The 17,101-nt window shown below is 42.5% G+C and overlaps 2 protein-coding genes across 7 annotated transcripts in view; one reads left to right on the top strand and one right to left on the bottom strand.

The window, feature by feature from the left end:
- Positions 1 to 5,343: 5,343 nt before the first annotated feature.
- Positions 5,344 to 16,296, bottom strand: BTD (biotinidase). Of its 6 annotated transcripts, none has more exons than XM_041411497.1 (5): positions 15,287 to 15,323; positions 14,415 to 14,482; positions 10,688 to 10,922; positions 8,978 to 9,127; positions 5,344 to 7,742 (listed from the first exon to the last, which is right to left on the bottom strand). In XM_041411497.1, the coding sequence occupies exons 3-5, from the start codon at positions 10,916 to 10,918 to the stop codon at positions 6,561 to 6,563; spliced, it is 1,563 nt and encodes a 520-aa protein (XP_041267431.1). In that variant the 5' UTR covers positions 10,919 to 10,922; positions 14,415 to 14,482; positions 15,287 to 15,323; the 3' UTR covers positions 5,344 to 6,560. The 6 variants fall into 6 exon arrangements, with proteins under 6 accessions (XP_041267431.1, XP_041267430.1, XP_041267429.1 ...); XM_041411496.1 differs by having other exon boundaries at positions 15,266 to 15,303; XM_041411495.1 differs by lacking the exon at positions 15,287 to 15,323 and adding an exon at positions 14,922 to 15,253.
- Positions 15,465 to 17,101, top strand: part of HACL1 (2-hydroxyacyl-CoA lyase 1) — a 21,181-nt gene continuing 19,544 nt past the window's right edge. Inside the window, exons 1-2 of the mRNA XM_041411494.1 lie at positions 15,465 to 15,560; positions 16,503 to 16,607. Coding sequence (XP_041267428.1) covers positions 15,504 to 15,560; positions 16,503 to 16,607 — 162 coding nt within the window. The 5' untranslated portion in view covers positions 15,465 to 15,503. The remainder of the gene's footprint in view (positions 15,561 to 16,502; positions 16,608 to 17,101) is intronic.

The following is a 17,101-nucleotide window of genomic DNA, read 5'->3' as shown; positions in this document are numbered from 1 at the left end:
AATCTCCATTTTTCTAAAAGAAATCCTCCTGATTTTCTACAGATGAATATTGCACAGCTATTCTTACAGCCTTTATCCAAACAATCAATTGGATTTTCACCAAGGGAAAGCAGCGAATCTTGGCTGGACTACTGAAGCAATAGATTAGAATAAAAAAAACCCTTTATGTCCTGGGGAAGAAAAAAAATCAAATGGATTTAAGGAATAAGGACAGCTGGCTCTGCTCAGCTTTCTTTGTACTCTGACTTCTGGGATGTTTTATGGGTTTTCCGTTCTCAGGATAAATGTTCTGCAGGAGAAATGCCAAGTCAGTATTAACCTCACAGGCTGAGCTGTTACTTTTAGAGTGTCATGTTGCAGGCTAAATGCTGGATGCTGATAAGATGAAGAATCTCTCCCTCAGAGTGACCCTACCGCAGTTGAGGAGATTTTTTTGTGTAATTCTATATAAAATCTCTGTGTCCTGCTTTGTATTCCCTCCTGTAAGTTTTTATTGCCTTCCCATGCTTAGATGTCTCCAAAATAGTTGTATAAATACAGGTGGAACAGTCAGAGCTTTTATTCTAGACACTTTTTAAACTTAGATTGCTTGCAATTGTTGGGGTGTTTTTATCCTGGTAATTTATTTTGTTTAAAATTCTGACTTGTCTATGTTCTGGTTTTGGATATCAGGCTAAAAAATTAACATATGTTTGGTTGAAAAAGAAGTCAACATTTAAAAATTAATTCTTCAAAGTTTTGCTCCTTTTAACATTTACACAGATGTTAAAAGGAGCACTAAAGATCCCAAAGCTGTTACCTAAACTGTAGGGAAGATGACTAAAAAGGAGTATGAGATAATGTTTACAGATTCTCTGACCCAATTCTGGTTTTGAGTAGAATTGGCCTTCCTGTCTTGCCCAGATTGTACCCATTTAAACACAACAACTACCGTAGTAACTCAGAACAACATGCTCTATTTATAGCTACTGTTAAAAAAGAAAAGAGAGAGAATGTTCATTAAATGCAGTTGGTTGGGGATAACACAAGTATTTGGGTAATTCAGGTTCTCTTTTGCAAAAAAAAAAAAAAAAGTGTGGTGGTCTTTCTGTTGTTGATGCTGCAATAACTGTGTGAGAGGATCAGTGTGTAGAGAGATGGGAAGTGTTGGTGAGTGCTGCCCAAAGAACTGGCTAGCATGACTTGGGAGAAGCTTGTCACAATCAGGGAACATTTTTAACAGTGCTAGATGTCTGCAGGGAGCCCATACTACTCAATTCCGTGTTTGGATCAGTGAAATTCACATCTTAAAAAACTAAATGAAAAGGGTAAATGTTTATGCAACAGCAGTTCTGCAGAACTGGAGGTTGTGCTCTGGCTCCGTGTACCCAGGGCAGGCGAGGGAGCTCCATGGGCTCCTCTGGCTACAGCTGCAGGAGCAGCAGGAGAATCTTCTCCCACAACTTTACACTGGGCCTCTGCTGATGGTATGTATCCACAAAAGAAATGCCATCACACTGCTGGTTAAAAAGCATTGATTCCCCCTGACAGTAATTTCTGATAATCCAGTCCTGTTGGAATCAGACTATCTAGACTTTGGAGAGAAGGGTATTTTTTATGTCTTCATAAGTAGTTTAAACTTCTAACACAACTTCCATAGGTCTGAATTCAAACTTTGTAAAACTGATATTAATATCACACAAAAGTATTTAAATTCTTAACGCTGGTCAAGCCAATTCATACAAATCCTTAAATCAAAGATTGATAGTTACTGCCTCTTGGAGTAATCTCAGTGATTTGTGATGATTTCCTTATAATCCTCTTTAATGTACTGCAGAAGCTGGCAAGACAGTTGGAGTAGAATTCTGATTGGGATGGAAAAAAATTTTTTTTTTTTTTTTTAATATAAAAGTGTAGCTGTGACTGAATCAGACAAGATAAGGATTTATAAAACATGGGGTTCCAAACTTTACAGACTGAAACCTGAGGTGGAAATGCTCTTGGGAGTGTGGTGTGATCTTTGGGATGATCACGTGCAAGACAGGAGTTGGGCTTCCATGATCTTAGTGGATTCTTTCCAGTCATAGCCTCTGAAATGAGAAGAGACACAGCACAGGCATCTTTGTTAGCTGATAGCATTGGCCTTTGCTTTTTCTGGAGTCCTTCTCACTCTAATATCCATGTGTTTTCGTATGTTAAGTGCAAAGGTATCACTGTGCATTAATTTTAATGATGAAACAACTGGCTATTCTTAAGAAACCATCCTGTATTTATGAGAATCTGTAAGCCTTACCACAAAATCCCTTCATTTTACTGCTTAACAGGAGAAGGAAATGCCTGGCTGGACCTGGTGAATATCACCCAGGCTTCCATCCTGATCTGTGCTCCCCCTCAGACCTGCTGAGAGCAAAATGGTCTGAAATGGCAGCCTTGGAAAGAGCATTTTGTTCAGTTGTTCAAGCATCTAGAGCCAGCAAGATCACAAGACTCTTGGTTTCCTTTCCAAGGGGAAGATAAGTTATAAATGTGACTAAAATTTTCAAATTCTACAGCTCATCTCACAACTGAACTTTCCTGACAGGGAAAGATGACTGTCGCTGCTTACAGGACTTGGAGATTTCTTGCAGCTCTTTCCAACCTGGTATCCCAGTCTCTTTAGCACATTATTTGTCTTCATATAAATCAGTATTTAAATTATCCCTGCTTCCCTGGTGTGCTGTGTGTTTCATTACATTAGGATAAATTCTATGCTATGTTTTGGCAATTTTCAAGCTGAGGTTGGGAAAAAGATCTTGCAGTGTTCCCCCATGTAACTGTAAACATAGTTGAATAATAGAGAACTTAAAGAGCCTTTCAAGTTGTCTTCACGTTGATGGTGTCACTAAATATTTAAAGAGGAAAAAAACACCTTACAATCTTTCTTTTTTAAATTAAAATTGCAATAGATGCAGCCAGAACTCTTGCTATTCAGGTTTACAACAGAACAAAACAAAACCTGCTTTGAAGTCTTGTCAAAGGACAGACTTGCAGGATTTCTTCTCTGTACTTGGGATCTGACATAAGTCTGACATCTCAGGTGTTCTATGTTAAAAGAATGGATAAGATAGCTTAAATAGTTTTATAACCAAATCTAGTGATTCATGTATCCTGTCGTGTATTTCCTGTCCCTTGCCAAACTTTGTTACTCAAACTGTCTGCATAATTTTCTAAAAATCTTTAAAATCTTCCTAATCTAATAAAGTCTTAATTAATTCAACCTTTCTAATCTCTTCTGTCAAGAGTTTGTTTCATTTGTTGTGGTTCCCACTATTATCTCTGATTTCTGACCTGTGTTGCCCACACCTGCTCTCGTAGGGCAGGGAAAAAGAGCACAGTGACTCTCCCAAGTATTTTCATTGTTGTTGACTTTTAAAAACTTGGGAGTGATAATTCAGTTCAGCCTGTGAATATTTGGGGTTTTCATCTCACTGGCTGAGATCTGCCTCAAGGAGCTTGTGCCCAGCTGGGCCTTGTGAAGGTCTCTGATCTGAGCAGATTGTGTCGCCTCAGCCTCTTCCCAAGTCTCTTGATAGCTCAACTCCAAGGTTCGGTTTTCCAGCTGTGTCGCCTCAGCCTCTTCCCAAGTCTCTTGATAGCTCAACTCCAAGGTTGTTTTCCAGCTGCTCCTTTGATCTGCTTTCTGTTTCTCTTACAGTAAGGAGAGTATCCCGACATCCACCTGGAAAAATCACTGTGAATCCTGAAGCAGCAGATCCCTTATGAGGAACCTTCCAACCCCCTGGACTCACATGCTGTTACTCCTACTTGAACAGAGAGTTTTTATGGTTGTTATCCTTCCCAGGAGCAGTGTCCTTTAAAGACACCATCCCCTGCTGTCTCAGAGAGGAAGCTTCTTTAGTCTCAGTACAAATTCCAAATCCTGGTTTCACTTTGGTCCACAGACTGAGTGGTTTAAAGCTGCTCTAGATTTCAGCCCTACGTCAAAATCCTTGCGTCCTGGTTTCGTTTTGTTCCACTCTCAGGAATGGCTTAGGAAGCTTTAATAAAACTTCACATCCACTAGATGATGGGATGCATTACAGTGTGTAACTAATGAACATCAGCTTTGCTGAAGGCTTCTCACACCTCCTCAGCACGTGGTAAGTAGCTTCACCCAAAAGACTGCAGGCTTGTTTGGGAACAGAGCAGTGCTGGGATTGCTGCTCCAGCACACACTTCCAGAAGCCACCCATGTGTGGGGGTGTTTCAGGTGACTGCTGGTCACCCCAGGTCAGACAGACACATCTGTTACTCAAGGATCAGGGTGGGAGGTGGGAGTAGATACTTCCTGCTAATCCATTGTGTCTAGTACTGCCTGTTCAACCTTTCCAGTGGCTCTTTGCTGGAGGCAGCTGTTTTGGGTGAAGTGAACAAGGTATGAGAACACTCTGACACTGCCTGCTCCTCTCAGGGAAACCTGTATTTCCCTCATGCAAACCTATGTATACCTCATGCAAACTCTAGTAGGGCTGAGGTCTTGTTCTAACAATTTTAACATACCCAGACTTGGAATAGCTCTTTGGAACACACTTTGCAAGTATTTTACAGGTAAGTACCTCTTCTTTCCTTAAGCATAGCAAATATGTGTAATGCTATTTATTTGTTTAGCCTGACTTACTGTGACAATGGTCTGCTCTGGAACTAAATCCCAAGCAGTATTTTAGTGCATGAAGCTGCATGTTTTTCAGCCTCCGAAGTGAAGGGTCCCGAGAGCTGAAATCTCCAGTTGTTCATTGTTCCATTCTTTCGGATTTGGTCATGTGGTACTGGAAGCAGCAGCAGCACCAACCACTGCAAATGCTTTTCTGTTCTACCCTGTACGTCCCGGAATGGTGCAGCATTCAGCAAGAACATGGTATGGGTGCCAAAGAATTAATGATCTTTAATAACCCTGTGGTGGAATGGCCTACTTTTATAGCAGCAAGTTTATGCCTAATGAGATACAGACATTCCCCTCTCCATACTTCTGTCCAATATATGCTGCAGGATAAACAAACCTGGTGTGCTGCTGTATCAGAGTGGTGTTCAACAAGGGCCTGATTCACAGGGATACAGACTGACAGAGCCCAAGATCTTCCATAATCATACACTAATTCTGTGTAAATATCTCAGAAACCCTAAGGTAGAAATTCAGCAGTTTTTTGGTTGTTTTGCTTTCTGAAACCAGAAAGTGAGCTCATTTGAAGCAGGAGCTGATTGAGCACCTCTCAGGACTCATCCTTGTAGCTGTGGTGGTTTCAGTTTGAACCAACTCAGACCACCAGAACAAAGAGAGACTTGAGCTCTCCTGTCTCCTGTGCTCTGCTCCCCAGCCTGAGTAACAGAGCAGCTGGAACACAAGGACTCACCAAAGGAACAGTTGTGTTTATTCCATTACTTAACAGCCATTACCCAGATGAAGTCATAATAGCCAATAAGACCCCATAAAATTATAATGCTTGAGAATACATTAACTTGTCTGAATGTAACCCCAAATTAATAACCTTTGAATATTCTCTTCCCAGCTTCTTCACTGCAGTAAGCAGTGAAGTATAGCATTAAGTATAGCACTTAATCCAGTTATTGCTCTGGAAAAAATGGTGTGTTTTACTGAGCAGCACAAACCTGCCATCTGGCACATGAAGCATTGATGCAAAATCCTTGCTGTCCCACAGCTTATTATGTGCTTTTCATAACTCCTCTTGAATAAATTCATGAACAGTGTGTAAGATGTCTTAAAGTCAAAACAGTCTTAAAATGACTGCTCTTTTAAACAGGGAAAGTTAAAGTACTCAAACAGTACATAACATGGCCACTGATATTCAATGCTGATGTTTCCTTTGAACATAATTTCTTGTGAATTGTGTCTTGCTGCAGTCTAGGCTTTCACAGTCACTGATACCCTGTTTCTCAGATTAGCCATTCTGTAGATGTTTACAAGTGTAACATGCAGTTAAATGTGTAACAAGATTATAGATACCTGAGTGGCCAGTCCATGGTAATGATTTCAGCTGGAAGCTTTTGACTCTAAGAAAAAACAAAATCATGGCACCTAACCAGAGATCAGAACTTCAGCAAATAAAAGCCATCTGTTTGTATACCTACATGTTCTTGTCCATGTTATGCACAATATTTATGTCTTCCAGCCCTTTATTTTGTTTTTTGGGTTTTTCTCTTGCAGTAGTTTTCCATTCTATTAATTTCCACGCTCCCAGCCAGGGCCCCCAAAAACCAAAGGATTAAATTAAAAGGAACAAATTCAGTTGAAATGAGAAGTGTTATTTTCTGGTATAAATCATCTCACCAGATCACAGCAAGCTTTTACCTTTGCAAGGCAGTTCTTTCACTCCAGGTAGGACATAAGCTACCAGAGTACAGACTGTACTAACAAATGTGGACCTAATCAAATGTGATGGGACACCTTTCAAATGTGGGACCTAATCAGGCAGTGATGGGACAAACACACCTGAACCTCTAGCAAATATGGATATTTAACAATTTCTGTTAAGATACATACTCTGAACATATGGGCTGGTTTTTTCTGACTCAGTCAAGTATCTGTGCTAGTCCTTTTCATACCATCGTCCATAGAGAGCAGCTGTCAGGAGGCCAGCAGATGTTCTATTTTTGCTGAGGAAATAGTGGTTGTTTTTCCAGCCCATGTGATCAGCAAAGTCCAAGGTAATACCAGATGTCAGCAGCAAAGGAAAGATGTAAGGGGTGCTCATATTTCCCCACAGCTGGAAATCTATCAGAGCAGTGGCATCCGTGACCTCCTGTCCACAGGTGCTAAAGCTGAGACCACCACACTTCACCAAGGCACAGGCCTGGACATAATATGTGCCATGCACTGTGTGGAGCCCATCAAAAACTCCCAAAGCATATAATTCATCACTCAGAGCAGCTCTCCGATAGTTTAAGTAACAACAAAGGCTATTGGCACAAACCTGGAGCTCTCCCTTTTCCCCCCACAACGGAACAAAAGTGAAGTTGTCGTACATCATTTCTGCATAAAAGGAAGGAGGTGACTGTTCCTTTCCTTTTTCAGATACTCTGCCAGGAGTTTCTTGCTCCTTAAAGCAAACTTCATCATCCAGTGAGGTGCTTGTAAAAGTCCTGCATGAGTCATGTAAGTTCTCTCTAAATCTTTCATTACTCTCTAAATTGGTTTTATAATCTGCAGTAATCACAGGAATTTCTGCTACTATGAGCTTGCCACCATAACTTTCCATGTTGTGATAGATGAATGATTTGACTGGAGTGTATATGCCACTCCCTGTCATGCCCAAGGTAGGGTGGTGGATGTTGGCTGCTAAAATATTGACGTTGAAAGCTGTTGAAAAAGCTTGTTGAAACTCTACAGCAGACAAAAGCGGGAGCTGGTTCATCCAGGCAGTCGGATAAACAATTTGCTTCAAATTGTATTGCCTGATGAGGCTCACTGCGGGCTCAAAGAAGAGTATATCGAAGCAAGTGAACATGCCAAACTTGCCAGCAAAAGGGGTGTCGAAGAACGCGTGGTCTGGCTCGGCAGGGGTGTCAAAGGCGTTCTCAAAGTACAGGTTGTGCTTGCGGTACGTGGCCAGCAGCGCGCCGTCGGCGGCGAACGCCACGTCGGTGTTGAACTGGTACCTCCCGTCCGGCGGGCAGCGCGCCTCCGAGCGCTCGCACGGCTGCTTGGTGCCTAGGTTGGCCACAAGGAATATCTTGTTCTTCAGAGCCATGCAGCTCAGGCGCTGAACGACCTGCAGAACAGTGTGGACAAATGATTTTGTGACAAGAGCTACTGGAACCGGTAGCTTTGCAGGCAGAAAGTTATTTCAGGTGTTTATTTTAAAACAGCTCTGAAAAAAATTGTCTAAATTTTATTTCCTCAGAAGGAAGTAAGAAAATAAATCTATTCCAAGGGGGTTAATTTTTAGAAACTTGTGACTTCTAGGAGCACCAACGGCTTTAAAACATTGTATGTCAACTGCAAACTTTGCCAAGGCAACACGACTGACCTGTGTGTGCCTTTAGAACAGCAAGATCTTCTGCACTTGGATGTTTTTACTATAAATTTTTAGAAAGTAATTACTACCTATGACTTAGAGAAGCAGAGATGGAAAGGGATAGACCTTGCATATTACAGCAAAGAAATAGAAAACATTGCAGACCTCAGTATTACTGAGATATTTCTCCCATAACACAGAGTGCTGTACCAAAGACTGACATGACTGCAATCTCCAAACAGAATCTGAATGCCAAACTTAGTTCTTGCTTGCTTGGCCGTGATCACTGGTAACAAAGATTCAAACAGATCATTGTTTACAACTGTGATTCATGTTCACACACAAATCCTGCTCACTAGGTACAGGCGTGATTTCTTTCATTATATTGATTACTGGAAGAATTAGCAGTCTGTATTTACTGAGCATGGTTATTTTCAGTTCAGGTCCAGAACAGTCAGTGACAATACTATTTTTGTAACATCCAGGTCACTCCTTTATGTAATCACACTTGGTCTGTGCCAAGCTGTGACTTGTTTTACATTGTATCAGGTAAGTCCTGTTACTTGTGCTAATCATTTGACAATGATTGCCGAGTCAGAATGCTGTGATGTCTTTAAGTCATTAAAGCCAAATAACAAGAATGCACCAAAAGGGAAGCTACTACTGTCTTGTCTTATCTAAAACAATGTTGCTCAAACTAAAACCACACAGAACGGATCTTAGGAGAGAGCAGTTACCATTTCAGAGGTTGGGGAGGAGGAGATGACAAATCCACATGGTTCATACACAACTGATCTCCTTGCATGTATGGATCTAAACCCTCCTCTGCTAAGAATGAATCTGGCGGAGCTTGAGCATCCATGAAAACAGAATCTGGTACTAGGAGTTGTTCAATTTCTTGCTTACTTCCCTAAGCAAACCAACTTGAACTATTTCCCACTTGGAGCATTCAGTTATCCCACCCCTGCAGGCATCACCCCTGCATTTACCTCTGTGTCATTGTACAAATAGGGCTCTCTGCAGGGATTCCACTTCCCAGAGTGTGAATGCGGAACGAAATCCAAGTAAGGGTATATGGAGCTTCTGGTGAAGTTGAAGCCATGGATTCCATCTTCAGGAAAAACAATGATCTGTGCCCCCTGTATGTAAAACAAAGACATGTTTTGTAAGCAAGGCAAAGGAAAAGGGGGGATCTCATGGGTAAAAACAGTTAAGGATAGAGTTAAGGATAAACCAATTATGTTTTGCCAATAGTGTAGCTTGAAGATGTCTTTTCTTCAACTTCCTAGCAGGTGTAACTATGTAGTAGGTGTGTAACTGTATAAAGAAAACTTGTTCAACCTGACACATACCTTTATCTTGAAAAATAATGCATGTGACATCATTTTAAGGGCATGCAAATAAGAGCATACTGCATCCAATTTCTTACCAAAGATATCCTCCCTTCACACAAGTTAGGAGAATGTCATCATTCAGGTTAAAGACTGATAATGTTAAAACTTGTCTTAATTTTTTTATCAGAATTATGCTATTTGCATAGTTACGTATATTGACACTTCGTCAAAGGTGCAGCATCACTTAATTAATTAGGAATTGGGTGATCTACAGCTCCCTGAATTATTCCAAAGCAAATACAGACTGACAGACACATGCATAAAGAGACTTCTCTAAATCCCATTATACTATAGGGTTGGACAGGATACTGGGAATGTTGATTTCAGAAACAGCTTCACTGTGAAAGCAGTGCACAGTCTGGTAAAAATGTAGTGATGCCAGAGGCTCTGCCTGAAATTCAGGGAGATCTGAACTGTTCCTAAAGATGAGGTGGACACAGTACCAGTCACTCAAATTCCTGTTAGTTTTCAAAGTCAGCTCAAACGTGTTATCTATGTGATGGTTTTGGGATAATTTATGTGTCTTGAGTGCAGGGCTGCATAAAAATTGCTATTATGCTTCTGCCCAAACATCTGAACTTCTCAAGAAAAATAATGTTTTCAATTTATATAAAAATAGTAATTATTCTCTCCCACAACAACAGATCTCTGAAAACTTCAAGTCAGCTCTTCTCTGTGTAGGGCCAGTAACACTTGCTTCCTGTCACTAGAAACAGCCTGGGTTTTCTTGGGAGGGGAGGAAAGAGGGCTGGGCCTAACAACAGCTGGCAATACTAGTCTCCCTCCTCTAAATATATTTAGACTGAGAACCATTCCATGGTGGGTAGGAGAAAGGAATGGAAAATTTTAGTTCCACAAAGTTGTTAAAAGCAGAACATTCATTTCCAAAGCATCTGACTTCCTTAGTTTTTAGAAACATTCAGGAATTTCCATTGAGAGCACTGGAATAAAACCAAACCCAAGACAGCTGCCAGCAAGACAAACTTTCAAGGAAACCCTTCCATTTAAGAAAAGAGAAAGGAGCTAGGTATTCAGACCAAAATAGAAAATTGATTTCCCTTTACTAAATAACGACGGGCGTGTTTTTCCAAGCTTGGAATAGCCCGAGTCAGGCGGGATGCTAATCGGCCTGCTTCTTTTTCAGAGCTGCTGGCAGGTCAGACCGTCTGAGAACCCAGACCATAGTTATGGATATAAATACAGCTTTAGTTGCCCGGGAACACAAATGTGAAAGATTATCTTCAAACAGCACTTCCTCTATATATACCCAGGGTGCACACAAGTGCTGCCTGGAGCTGGCCATACCTGCCTGGCAGCAGCCAGCGCCTGCTGCTCGTAGACGTCGAGGTTCCTGCCCATGAGCTCCAGCGCGGAGCGTCGCTCCACCAGCGCCGCCGGGGCCGGGCTCAGGATGGACTCGTGCTCGTACACGGCCGCCACGTAGTGCCCCTCCCTCCTCACCCTCCCTGAGACCACTTGACAGAAGAGAAAGCAGATGGGCAGCTTCCAGCACAGAGCCACCATGGTGAATGCCATAAATCTAGAGGAGAAAAGCCCCAGACAGGTGGGGTGGGGGAGCTTGAGAAAAATGTCATGCCAGGAATTTGAATTTACAATTAAGTGTGGATGGTAAGTGAGGCTCTCAGCAGTGTGGTGCTTTAAGTTCCTGAATGACCACGTGCATGTTGTTTCTAAAGCTTAAATCCATCAGCACTGGTGCTTTAAACAACTATGTCCTGTTCAAAAGCATTTAAGCTTCATATACATTTCTAGTGATCTCCTTGCTTGGTTTCCCTTTATAATTGACATTCATTTATAGATTATTTCACCATATATCAAAACATCTTTGAGAAAAGTTTCAAGCAGCTCACGTATTTGCAGTTCCTCCCCATTCAGTAATGGGAGATGTATTTAAAAGTAGCATTTCCCAAAATTACTTGGAGACTGTATTTAGCAGTCAAGCAGAAATAGGAATTATTTTATCAACAATTAAACAGATAATTGCCAAGAGAATTAGACTAGACAATACCTCTGCATCTATCACAAAAATGCCTCTCCTAATGGATTATGAATTCACTGCATTCTAACTCCAAATATGAAATAGGCAAATATTTCTCCTACAGTGCAGCTTTTTTGAGCACTTATAAAAATGTTGAGTGCAATTCAGATCTGCATTCCTCCCACGCAACGCAGATAAGTAAGTTTAAAAATGCTTTCATGGTAACAAAAATAAATCAAAAAATCTATACAAAATGGAGAAAATTTGCATTTGTTAGCGTTTCTTAGAAAAAAATGAACTATTGAGTCTGGAAGGTTGGGGCACTCTGCAATATGGGCTCCCCATGTAACCCTTTGACTCCCCAAGTTAGGAAAGGACTTAGAACAAGGACTGACACAGTCAATGGTTGTGCAACAGTTCAGAAAGACTACAGAAATGCCTTTTTATTCAGAATTATTCTCATAATGTGAGAACCCTGTATTTGTCACCACAGTGTCACTAGTATCATTAAGGAATTAAATCTCAAATATCAGTGAAGTTGAAAGAGCGTGCAGGAGAGATTACTCGTGCTATATATTGATAGCCCTAAGTTCAGTTACTGATTTTTTAAATTGTATTTGCTCTCAGGGACCTTGTATCCAAGAAAAAAAAGTTCCAAAACACTCTTAGTGCCCTTCAGTCTTTGTGATCTACAGCTTCCTGAATTTTTCCAAAGCAAAAACAGACTGACATACACATGCATGAAGAGACTTCTCTAAAGCTCAGCAGGAAAAAAAGATCAATCCTAAACTAATCACAGTCTTATTTTCATTCATGTTCTAGTAAATGTAGTTTTGTGCCTAAAAAAAGAAAGTCTATGGCAAGTTAACTGAAAATATCACTTGGCTTGAATTCCAGGATGAAAAGCAGATAATAACAATCCTCAATACTGCTTTTTTTTTTTTTTTCTAAACACCAACTGCTTAGTATCTAACAATGAGCAAATGGAAAAAGCATTATGTAGGACAGCAAAATTACAACCTTGGTGCCCATGGTAGGCAGAAGAATTGTTTGCTCAACCAAAAAGTCTTAACATGTAATAGTAACACTTCTAAGGGGTAAATGTAGTTTTGTGCCTAAAAAGAGAAAGTCTATGGCAAGTTAACTGAAAATATCACTTGGCTTGAATTCCAGGATGAAAAGCAGATAATAACAATCCTCAATACTGCTTTTTTTTTTTTTTTCTAAACACCAACTGCTTAGTATCTAACAATGAGCAAATGGAAAAAGCATTATGTAGGACAGCAAAATTACAACCTTGGTGCCCATGGTAGGCAGAAGAATTGTTTCTCAACCAAAAGGTCTTAACATGTAATAGTAACAGTTCTAAGCTTACAGGAGTAACTTAGCTGTTCAGTGCTGCTAAGCTCAACTACATATTCCTATTTCCTTGAGCTTTAATTAGCCAATGTGTCCATAGATACATGCCTTCAAGGGTAAATTTATTTTAAGCTTGATGAAAACAGAATAAAATCTCGGCCTCTCTGTAATCAGATGGATTAAAGATACCCATTTACATAAACAGTTTTGAAAAGTGATGTATGACAAGCTATCCTTGCTATTCTGCATGTTGAGGAAAACATTTGGTACTTTTGGGGGGTGATTTGGCAATGCCCACCAAGAATGGAGAGGCCTCCTTGTCCTGTGCAGCTCAGCTTTGCAACTGAAATACCAAAGCATATGTGAAGATATAAAGCAGCAGCAGGAGGAGGGAGTTCAGGGGTAGAAACCTCTCACAGTTAAGGAACACACTGAAAATAAACAAGCTGTGCTGCACTTCACTGACAAAAATCTCTTTTCTATTCCTTGTCACCCCTTCAAAGCCAAAATGCCTATTTAGGGCAGGAATGGGTTCTAGCCAGCTGCTCCTTAATAAAGTTGTCAACTAAGATGTAATTAGAATTCATCATAATTAGTGATGGAAAAAGTTGGAGAGTTTCAGATCACGAGATGGAATTGCTATGCATTAGAAAAAGTGCCTTTTTAAAAAGCCATAAACACAAGTAAAAAAACCAAACAAACAGGTAATGACCCTCTACAAAATGTTACATTTTACAAACATGCTTGGAGAGGTCTTATTTTTCTATCACGTTTCATTTCCTGGTGGTCAGAAACACTCCAAAGTACTAACCTGAATCTTTTGCTCATTTAGATGCACAAGAGGTTTAGCACTGAACATACAACTCCACAACCCCATCTGGCTGAACCTGGGGCAGCTAAAATAACTAAAATAATTCCTCTGATTCCAAGCCTGGGTTGTGATTACTGCCAGTCCTACAGATGATGGCTGAGCACTTGTGTGAGTGCTCCCTAAAGCCTTTCCCCTGTCTGACAGCTTAAACAACAGGACTCTGCTCCCTCATGGATTGCTTCTAACACAGAGCCATGACAAGCCCCAAGGCTGGGCTTGGGTGTATTAAACTTTCCAGCCAAAATAAGGATACCAATAGGGTTTAATCAGCCCTTAGGCTGTTGAGATGCCAAGTAGTGTGTCTCTGCCACACTCTGGATGCTTTTACTACTAGAAGATGTCACACCATCTCATAAATCCTTTCCTTGAAGAGAAGTTAATTTGCTTAGGATTCACCTTAGCCATGACTTTAAATTTTCATTACCTGAAATGCTTTACAATTTTATCTCTTTTTATGTCCCTTTCCTATGATTTATGTGGTCTTTTGCCTGACAGACAAGCTTCAGCAGGATCATGTCACGCAAATATAAATATTTCATAGCAGTATTACTGTCATGCAGTCACAATATTCCAGCTATAGCTCCACACAAAGGGTAAAAAGACTGGTGTCCAAGTTTGGATGCCAAGTTTTCTCCCCAGTCACACTGCAGCCTGTTTTCCTATTTACCTTTTCAGAACCACCTGATCTCAGTGTGTTGTGAAGTAGAGCATCCAGTCATTCGCTTTTCAACAACTTTGGAAGCTTAGAAGTCTGTCACCTGTCACCACACCTGGATGTATACACAGAGAAAAGCAACACATACCCTTCTTCTTCACACTTCTACACTCAGAAGAATCTTGAAATAACAGCACAGCACTAGTCTGGGTCCTCCTGAGTGATTAATAGTAAATGCACGTTAAGCTATGCCCAACATATAGTATAATAACATAAACAGTAATAACAGTAACATACATAGTAATGATTACTATTCAATGGGGAATGAAAAAATAAAGTGTTTTTTAGGCTGAATGGTAACCATGGATTGTGAGGTTGCTGACATTCTGCTATATATCATACAACTTATTTTAAAAATACAGATAGTGAAATCCAAGGGGTTTTCCACTGATACTTCCTGTCTACTGCTTTTATTTGCTGCATTATATTACAGTATTTTATAATGTAGGTTTTGTGAAGGTTTTTGTTATCTATACCCTCTGTGTTTTGTTATCTATGTTTTTTTGTTCTTTGGCGAGCGAGGGCGAATGCAGCGCTGCTGTCACCAGTGGTTTGACTGGACAAGCCGGACCGTGAGGCAAGGACATGCTGTCACCTGTGTCACTTCGGCGAAACGTGCCGGGATGGGCAGGGGGGCGTGCGCCGTCCCTCAGCCGGGATTTTGGGAGGGTGTCTGGCACTGCTCCCGGTGCGCGCCGGGCCCCGGCCCCTCACACAGCCCGCGCACTCTGCCCCGCTCCGCGCCCGCCGCCTCTGACCAGCCCCACACAGCCGGAGCGCGCGGGGGCGGCTGCCCCGGGTACCGCGCGGCCCTGCGGCTCACGGAGGCCACCGGGGCTGCGGCCGGGCCCGCAGCGATCCCTCCCGGCCCGGCCCGGCCCGCCCCGCCCCGCTCCCGGGAAGACCCGGCCGGATCCCGGCCCCAGCCCCGATCCCGACCCCGCGCGCCGCGAGCCTCACGCTGCAGGGCCGGCGCCTCGCGGCCTCTGATTTGCTGCCCCCGCTGGCCAATAGGAAGCTGTTCCGATCTCCGCCCCGCGCAACCCGCCAACGGGGTCAGGGTTGCGTTCCTCGGGCCAGCCCCCTCCGTTGTCTGATTGGCGGAACCGCCTGTCAGCCACTGCGCGCGCCCTTCGCCCCGGGTCCCGGCCCGTTCCAGGCGGGCGGCGGGGCAGCCATGGAGGGCGAGGCGGTCAGCGGGGCGCAGATCATCGCCCAGGCCCTCAGGGCGCAAGTAAGAGCGCGGGGCGGGAGCCGGCAGCCTGCGGGCCGGGACAGCCTGCAGCGAGTGAATGTGCGCGGCCGGACTCACCCCGGGGCGGACGGAAAGGGCTCGCCCCGCCGCTCTGTGGGAGCGAGGGAGGGAGAGGAAGGGCGGTTCCGCCGCACTGCCCCGGCCCCCGGGCGGCGGTCCCCAGGCCGCCACTGATTCCCTTCTTCTGCAGGGCCTGCCCCATTCCCGAGCCTGCCCCATTCCCCGATCCCCGTTACCGGCAGGCGATGCCGAGGGTCCTCCGCGGCTCTGCCCGTGACAGCTGGATGTGCCTCCTGCGCCGCCTTTGCAGCGACGAAAACTCTGTGTTGTCTCTAGACTCGAGATGCTGGCACGGGTCTTGCGAGAAGACTTTGCGTTTGGCCTGTGAAACATGGAGAAGTAGTTAATTTGTAATCCAGACAAGCGTACTCTTCTCCATCTCTGTGTTTCCGTGTGCACGGTACTTTCCCAACCATTTCTTGGGAGCTTTTTGTCCTTAATTTTCTGAGAAAGTGTGAAAACACAAGGTGCCATGAGGCATTTTCAGAGTAGAGGAAGCTGACATACTGAGAATCAGGAAAGTGATGTAGCAGAGATGTCCCAGGTAAGCATTGCTCAGTGGAAAGCACTAAACACACGTTGACTGAGACACTGAACCCTTGTCCCACTGCTTGTAGACTCACAAAATAAAATCTAGGGCTTTCACAACCACAGAGGGCTGACCTACAGACATCAGCTGATGTTTCCACATCAGCTTCTCATGATGTTTGCACATGGGAGCTTCTCTGTGACTATATATGTTACATTTTGGTTTTAGATTGCCTGTGTAGTTAGCATATCTGTGTTTGGCGTGTGCTTATTAAAGCTGTCTATTGGGAAAAAAAAAAAAAGTCTGACTTTTCTGAACTTTTTTCTTTATAGAATATTGAATACATGTTTGGCATTGTTGGTATTCCGGTCACTGAAATTGCAATTGCAGCCCAGGCAGTTGGAATAAAATATGTGGGAATGAGAAATGAGCAAGCTGTAAGTATATATCTGTAGTGGGACCAACCCTTTCCTTAACTGTTTTTAAGTGGAATCAAACCCAGTTTAAGTTTTTTTACTAGAAAGAATGTGGTCTCTGAATTCTCTTTAGAGAACCTATACAGGAGCAGCCACTGTTATTTTGGAATAATAGAGAATATTGGTGCATTGGGTTGAGTGTTTCTTTGTGCCCTTCTTTCCCCACTTCCATTTTAAAGTGGCCCCTAATTTTCTGTTAAGGGAATTACATCTTCTTTCATTTAAAAATGCTATTCTCCAATAAGGGAGCAAGGGTAGGAGACAGAGAAAAAAAAATTAAAGACAGCATGTGATGGAGAAAAAAAATTAAGAAGTTACCTCCTTCAAGTGATGTACTGTCAGATGATTCTCCAATAAGGGAGCAAGGATAGGAGACAGAGAAAAAAAAAATTAAAGACTGCGTGTGATGGAGAAAAAGAAAATAAGAAGTTCCCTTCTTCAAGTGATATACTGTC

Source organism: Onychostruthus taczanowskii, unplaced genomic scaffold, assembly GCF_017590055.1.
Source record: "Onychostruthus taczanowskii isolate IOZ18803 unplaced genomic scaffold, ASM1759005v1 scaffold36, whole genome shotgun sequence".
NCBI lineage: Eukaryota > Metazoa > Chordata > Aves > Passeriformes > Passeridae > Onychostruthus > Onychostruthus taczanowskii.
This window is presented reverse-complemented; position numbering and strand designations above follow the sequence as displayed.

Coding starts and splice junctions, on each gene's coding strand:
- BTD (XM_041411499.1), bottom strand. CDS start 10,918: ATGGCATTCACCATGGTGGCTCTGTGCTGGAAGCTGCCCATCTGCTTT. Junction 9,128..10,687: donor CGCTGGCTGCTGCCAGGCAG/GTATGGCCAGCT, acceptor TTTTACATACAG/GGGGCACAGATCATTGTTTT. Junction 7,743..8,977: donor ATTTGTACAATGACACAGAG/GTAAATGCAGGG, acceptor ACTGTTCTGCAG/GTCGTTCAGCGCCTGAGCTG.